Genomic DNA, 7,624 nt, shown 5'->3' with positions numbered 1-7,624 from the left:
GTGAAAGCCTGCAGCTGTCTCAGAGTGGCTGAAAAGAGAACAAAAGAGGGAGATGAAAAGGGGGGTGGGGGGAAGGACGGGTATGTTATTTGTGGAAGACAATAATTTAATTGAAGATGAAAAGCTTGAAAGCACGAGAGAAATAAATGCAGTTTTGCAGTCACCTTCCTTGCAGTGCAATGACTTAGTAGCAGGATGTAAAAGCAGTGCCCCTTATCAGAGTTAGCCTGCTTCTGGGGAAAGGTTTGGTCGGTAATGCGTGAGCGGACTTACAGGGAGAGAGAGGGGAAAAAACCCCAAACTTCCTTCACCGTCCAAGAGCTCGGGGCTGCGCCCCGTCCTTGCGCCTTTCCTCGCGCTGCCCCTGACTTTCAGGAAGTGGGGAGGTAGCGGGGCGGGGAAGGGGGGGCGGCTTTGGTGGTAGCTCCCGGCGGAGCGGGGAGAGGCCGCCGCCTGCCACGGCCACCGCGGGGCTCAGGGCGGCGGCGCGTCTCCCCCCGCGCGCGCCCCCCCCCCCCAGCCCGGGCTCCGCTGTCCCGTCCCGCTGCTCCCGTCTGTGTGTCCGTCGCCCCCCGGCGGCGGGCAGGGGGCGCAGGGCCGCCCCGTCGGACGGGGGCGGGGCAGGCGCATGCGCGGTCGGCCGCCGCCGCTGCCTATAAGGGCGGGGCGCGGCGCCCCCCCCACCCCAGCGGCGGTGCCGGACGGGGCGCACGGCGGCGGCTCGGCGCCCCCCGGGCGGGCGGAGGGTTCCACCGCAGCCGCTTGCCTTCGCCCATGGGCGCGGCGCGGGGCTCAGGCCGGGCCGGCGCGGCGCGGCGGCGGGGAGGGAGCAGCGAGTAGCGGCGCCGCCCGCCCGTCCCCGTCCCCCGCCCCCTCTCCCCGCGCCGCTCCGCCGGTCCCTCCCGGCGGCAGCGGCGGCGGCGGCTCCGCACCCCGCGGTGCAGCCCCGGGCATGCGGCGGCGGCAGGACCCGCGGCGAGAGTCCCCGCAGCGCGGCGGTTGGATGCCCCGGGGGGCCGGGCGGCGCTGCCCCGGCGCGGGGGGGCTCTGACCGACCGGCCGCCCGCCCGCCGCCCCCCTCGGCGGCGCCATGCGGGGCGGGCGGTGCTGGCTGCTGCTGGCGGCGCTGGGCTGGCTGCTGCCGGCGGGGGCCGCGGCCAGCGGCGAGTACTGCCACGGGTGGCTGGACGGGCAGGGCGGCTGGCGGGACGGCTTCCAGTGCCCCGAGCGCTTCGACGGCGGCGACGCCACCATCTGCTGCGGCAGCTGCGCCCTCCGCTACTGCTGCTCCAGCGCCGAGGCGCGCCTCGACCAGGGCGCCTGCGACAACGACCGGCGGCAGGGCGGCGGCGAGCCGGGCCGCCCCGGCAAGGACGGCCCCGACGGCGCGGCAGGTGAGGCGGCCCCGGCACGGCCCCGGGGGAACCCCGAGGCTCGGTGGCTCCGGGGGAGCCGCCGCGGGTTTGCGGCAAACTGCTGGCCCGCTCCTTCCCCCGTGTCGCCGGTTCCCTCCGCCGGCGAGTCGTGGGGCGGAACGAACGGAGGTGGGGCCCGCCGAGCCCGCCGGCAGCCGATAAACGGGGAGAAGCACCCACGCTTAGGTCCTTCTTTTTTCCTCCCTGTTACTTGACAGTCCAGCCCTGTCTTCTTTAAAAGTAGGTGACACCGCTTTCCCCCAGCCTCGGGCAAGCTGTCTCAGCCGTGGTCGGCTCTGCCACCGCTCCGAATTGGCTCCGCAGCCCCGCTCGTGCTCCCAGTTAAAAAGGGAAGAAAAAAAAATGAAGCGACCCATGGGAGCGAAACAAAAAAAGCAACGTGACATTTGAAAATTACTTCTGGCCGCTCCCCGCTCTAATTCTATATGTTCTTTCAGCTCAGATACCCCCACTTAGGACTGTTTTTTACAAGATTGAATTTCAAGGATAAACTCAAGTCTTTCTACTGCTGCTTTAAAAAAGCCTCAGTGGCTTCCCCGCACCCTTGTTGCCATCCACACATGCTGAACGCGCTAGAAGTAGCCTGAAGTGATGTTATAATTGGGACAGATTTACTCTCGGAAAACTTGCATGTTACAGTCTGTAGCAAGTGCGTACACCTGCTCAAGAGCTACTGTAGCGCCAAGCGTGGATTTGGAGACAATTTTTGCAAGCCTTTTGTTTAAAAAGTGCTAAAATTCTGGAAGAAATGGGAGAAACATGGCCTTTTGGTTATAGCCTGCTCTGCGTAATCAGCCATGGAAGGACATACCCTGACTTGAGCGGACAGATAACCCCCCCTTTGCTGTTCTGAGAATGAGTCATTTTTCTTAACAAGTTTCTTGATTAATATTTACTGTTCAGCAGGTCTGGGAGCTGTTGCCCTGTGCTGGCACTGGTTAGCTCGCAGGAGGGGCGGCTGCTGTGCCAGGGCACATCGTTGGCGGTGGCTGCGTTAGCACTGGTCAGGCAGGGGTCCGCAGCCCTGCCCGAGTCTCAGGGCTGCCGGGTTTCAGTCGAAATGATGAAGCCCAGGCACGTTGTCTGGAGCGTTCGGAAGCGCTGAAGGAAGGCACCTTCCCCTTGTTACTCCTGGATGTATCCATGCAGATTTCTTCCTGAGGCAGAGCAAACAGCTTGTTCCCTGGGAGTGCAGAGCAACCAGAGCCCAGGTCCTTCCAAGGATAGTGTTCGCTCCCGACCCCACCACTGAAGCATCACCCATGCTTTCTGCTCCCAACCCTCGCCCACCCTCACTCCTGCTGCCCTGATGTCCCTTCTTTAAGCCTTGCGAGGAGTGATGCTGCTCCTCTTCCTCCCCTGAAGCTTTGGAGCACAGTGCTGGTGCCCCACTGCCTGCCCCGTGGTTTCTGCATAAACCCAGGGCTGAAGCGCAGAGCAGCCAGATGCTCATCCCCGAGGCTGCGGGGTGGCAGAGCCCCTGTGACTGCTGCCTGGTCACTGCCTGGCTGTCTCCCTGCCCCGTGGGGTGACAGCAGCCAGAGAGTGCTGCAGCACCAGGGTTTGACCATCCCCCTGCTCCTGAGCCCTGAGCAGGGATCCTGCCCCTGAAGTATCTCCCTACGGCACTGCTCAAACCCAGCGTTCTCTTGCCTGATAGGTCTAGCAGGGCATATTGGGAGAGAAGAGCTGGTCGGATGGTGAGCGGTGGTTGATGTGGACTAGACCACCATCAATGGGAGCGAGCCATCCTCCCTTGAGGTGTGAGCTGTGGGCTTTCCTCCCTGCTAATAAATTTAAAGATACTTTTGGAAACTCCAGCCGTTGGTTTTAGCAGCCCTTTTCACCTTCCCTGTGTAAAATGCTCGGCTGCACACACAGCTTTTAATGCTCACCCTGCACTGACCTGTGCTGAGGCGGGGGGTGGGCTTGGCTGGGGTGAGGGGGACCTGCCAGAACTGCTGAGGTTTCTCCTTGGCCCCCAGTGACAACCTTTTCCTCACTGTTGCAGTGCCCATCTACGTGCCGTTCCTTATCGTTGGATCTGTATTTGTCGCCTTCATCATCTTGGGGTCACTGGTGGCAGCTTGCTGCTGCAGATGCCTGCGGCCCAAGCAGGAGCCCCAGCAGAGCCGAGCCCCCGGGGGCACCCGCCTGATGGAGACGATCCCCATGATCCCAAGTGCCAGCACCTCCCGGGGCTCCTCCTCCCGCCAGTCGAGCACCGCCGCCAGCTCCAGCTCCAGTGCCAACTCGGGGGCCAGAGCCCCGCCGACCAGGTCCCAGACCAACTGCTGCTTGCCAGAAGGGACCATGAATAACGTCTACGTCAACATGCCGACGAACTTCTCGGTGCTGAACTGCCAGCAGGCCACCCAGATTGTGCCGCACCAGGGCCAGTACCTGCACCCCCAGTACGTGGGCTACGCTGTGCAGCACGACTCGATGCCGCTGACCCCAGTGCCCCCCTTCCTCGACGGTTTGCAGAGCGGCTACAGGCAGATCCAGTCTCCCTACCCACACACCAACAGTGAACAGAAGATGTACCCAGCTGTGACTGTGTAGTGCTGACGCCTTCCTCCCCCTCCCCACCCAGCAGATTTTAATATCTAAACTGAACGGAGGAGAAATACTTCCTCGGAACGAAGCTCCCAGAACATCACTTGTAAATAATTTTGAAAAGCCCATGCATGTCAGACAGTGTTTATAAACCATTTATTTTCATCGGGGTCCGTTGCCAGAAACTGTAGGATGATATCTCTGAATTAACGTTGCCAGATACGCTCTCATTCCAGTGCATGATTTACAGCGGTGAAGGATTATGCTGAAAATGCATATGCATTTCAGATCGCTGTACTTGCAAGATAAATGCCGGAGCCATTAAGTGCCCTTCAGGTATGACATGGTCAGAAGTATTTGCCTAATTAATTCGTAGAAAGAGTTTTGTTACACTGTACAAGACCGCAGTACTTAAGAAACCTCTTGTCTCCTCTCCCAGCTCCTTAATGACGTTTCCCGTTGCTTTACAGACAATCACAACCGAGAGCCGAACAGTGCAATCGCTGCGTGCTGGGTGCTGGTACCAGCCCCCATGGTTTCTTACGCACCCCCGGTTTGGGGTGAAATGCCACAAGAGGCTCAGTCTTGCAAAGACCGATTTTCCTTGTCCCTGGTATTTATGTAGGAATTAGAAGAGTGTGAATTATTTGGCTCTTCCTTCCAGTGCACTTGAAACCCTTCTTGATTAGGTTCTGCCTCAAGATCAGGACCCAGTAGTGGCTTGCACAGACTTTATCTTTGTGAACTTTTTACTAAAAACAGGGTACGAGGTGCTTGCTCTTCCTGATGCTCAGCAAAGCTTTTGGTACAGCTAGCAGCATCTGAGCTGGAACTGCCTTTGCAGAGAAAGGTCGTACTGTGACTCCAAACACGCCTGATTTAACCTCACTTCCCATGAAACAGTAAACTCATGAGAATGTGCACGAAGTTGTCAGCCCCAAACCCTGCTTGTGATTGAGTCTGACTATAGGAAAAAGGGCTTTGTCCCCCCACCAGCCCATGGTGATTCCCCAGCCCTCCTCTGTGGTGGGGGGGGTGTCACACAAAGCCGCCCCAACCTGGATGTGGAGGGGCTGGTGGAGGTTTGGCACCCACCCCTTTTTCTTCCTTAGCTGTGGGGCAGGGGAATAGGAAGGCACAGCTGTATTTGAAAATAAGGAAAAATGCCCAACCAAAGGATGAAGGTGCTTGTGGCTCCCCATGGTGCCGTGGGGGTCAGGGAGGTGGCGTGATGCCGGGGGACAGACACTTTGCACTGGAGCTGCTGGCTCCATCTTGCTTTGCTTCATCTGGGGAAAAACTCCAGGTTGAAGAGGCAACAGCGTGCTGGGAATAATCCAACTGTGCTATTTGTAATATATCATCACCCTGGATGCAGCAAACTACTTAAGGTTGGTTTTGTCTCTTAAAAAAAAAATTAGTGTCTGCATTGCCATCCATTTGTTCTTCAGCCAAAGCACCACAACAGAAGACAGGGCATAAACCAAAACCGGGCAATTACTGTAACCAAACCAGAGCTGATGAAAGGTTTCTTCTTGTCTGATACTGTATCAGTATGTAGCAATAACTGTGATACTACTATTTTTTTGTATGTCTGTTTTTAAATTACACATCCGTTCAGAAGCATTGCCAAATCCAATGGTTTACTCGTAAACATGCCACACACAGGCAGTCTGCAGCGGGCAGAAATGATTTGACCACTGACACAGGAAAATGAATAGGTAATTTATCCCAGATCTGCTGTTCCTGGCTGCGATCGCCCATTCAGCGTGTAGGACCTGGACTGAAAGCTTGGCTTAGGAGACCCGGCTCCCTCTCCAGCCAGGCTGGGCGGCTCTGGCAAGGCAGCAACCGGCTGCTGGAGGCCTTGGGCCGCTGCTCTGCCCTGCCCAGTGCTCGGGGGGGGCTTCAAAGGCAGTAGGTGTGCCAGAGCTGGGTGCTGCCAGGCTTTTGAAGGACCCAAGGTGCACTCGGGTCTTGTGGGGATTTAGGTTTCTACCTGCCCGCATTGCAGCTTGGTCATGCTGACCTTCCAAATGTGAGCTGGCATCAGGCACGGGGGCTCGGATGCCTCCAGCTGCTGGTGGCTTTGGCAGGAGCTGGAGGTGCTTGGCCCCAGGTGAGGCCCAGCCTGTTATTGCGTGGCCAGACAACAAACCCAGCCACGGATTCACAATCTTTCCCAACTGTGAACCGTCAGCTCTCCCCCCATCCCCCCTGCCAGTGCGCACTGCCTGCCTTGCATGTGCCCTGGCAAGGACACCTCCTCCGACCTATGAAATTCAGGTGAATCTCTTTGTATATTGTTTACTTGTTTGGAAAAAAAGAATAAGTTAAATTTAAGTCTGTAGAAATTAATTTACAACTGAAGGCAGAGAAACCTGAGTTGTAATAAAAGGAAGTTTGTGAGATGTGATGGTTTTGGTTTTTTTTTTTTTAATGTCATGTACAATAATGTAAAACCAATGTTACTATTTGATATAGCTTTTAAATCTCTGAAAGGACACTTGCTTTAAAGTGTTTCTTACAAATGAAGAAAAAAGCCCCCTTTGTTTCTTAATAAATACTTTATGGTGTGACTTTAGTTTTGTTTGCTTTGTTAGAGTTTTTTTTCTTCAGTTAATGCTTCTCCAGATCCGGGCAAAAAGCAAAGTTAGGATTTTTGGCTGTGTTTTTAAAGAATAACAGTAAAAACAACAACTTAGATGGCTGAATGCTGTGCCCCCATGGGGTATGTCTGAGGAGGCGTGTTTGAGGGAAGGGGGGCAGGGAGAGGGTGTCTGAGCATCAGGTGAGCTGGGGACCACTCATGTCCCGGTGGCCACAGGGATGGTTGAGGAGCAGCACTGGGAGGAGGATGGGCAGAGCCCATGGCCCCAGCAGGCTCCCTCTTTCCACATAATGCCAAATACTCTGCAGCAAATGATGTTTGCAGAGGATTTTTGGTTTAACTTGGATTCACAGTTACCAGCTAAATGTTTTGAGAGCGTAACTGTCTAAGTGCTCGTACTGTTCCCGACTCCCTCTGCATGGGGACCCTCTCACTTGAGCAAACGCCGTCCTCATAAGTGAAACAAAAACCAAACCCCCATTGTGCCAGGGGGCATAACTCAGTCTGGGATGAGCCCACATCACTTTCCTGGTGTTTGCTCCCTCCTGCTGCTGGTGATGCTGGCACTGGCGCTGCCGACGCTGGGGGAGGGTGAAGGGCACAGATAGGAAATTGGGCCTTGTCAGATCTGCGTGTTTATGACTCATGACAAATAGGAAAAAAAAGTCTGGGAAAAACATAGCCTTGGTCAGTCTGTACATAGCATGTCCCAAAACGCCATGGCTTCCTGGCGTCTGGGGGAGGCAAAGGAGCAGGGCTAGAAGCAGAAAGCTGGCAAGGAAGGAAGGGGTCAGCCACGGCTTTAGAGCAGATGTGCTGAGGTGATGAGCACTCCACAGCAGGAGAGGCCAATAGTTGCTGTCAAAGCTTTTTATTGTATTTTTATGTCTTTTGGGTTGTTTTTTTTTTTCCCTTGGCAGTTTTTTTAATCTTGGTCAAGAGGGTAGGGTTTTTCCTGCTACACATGGGGACTATGGGTGGCATGGGGAAAGAGAGTGTGGAAACTGGTGCTGTAAAC

At 56.1% G+C, this 7,624-nt stretch overlaps 1 protein-coding gene across 1 annotated transcript; it reads left to right on the top strand.

Moving 5' to 3' along the window:
• The first annotated feature begins 705 nt into the window (after positions 1-705).
• Positions 706-6,579, top strand: SHISA2 (shisa family member 2). The gene is made up of 2 exons (XM_074859966.1): positions 706-1,394; positions 3,448-6,579. Exons 1-2 carry the CDS (start codon positions 1,091-1,093, stop codon positions 3,999-4,001), a joined length of 858 nt encoding a protein of 285 aa, XP_074716067.1. The 5' UTR covers positions 706-1,090; the 3' UTR covers positions 4,002-6,579.
• The last annotated feature ends 1,045 nt before the right edge of the window (positions 6,580-7,624 follow it).

The sequence above is a fragment of the Strix uralensis genome, chromosome 2, assembly GCF_047716275.1.
Source record: "Strix uralensis isolate ZFMK-TIS-50842 chromosome 2, bStrUra1, whole genome shotgun sequence".
In the NCBI taxonomy this organism is placed as follows: domain Eukaryota; kingdom Metazoa; phylum Chordata; class Aves; order Strigiformes; family Strigidae; genus Strix; species Strix uralensis.
The sequence above is the reverse complement of the archived record's forward strand: the minus strand, read 5'-3'. Positions and strand labels throughout refer to the sequence as shown.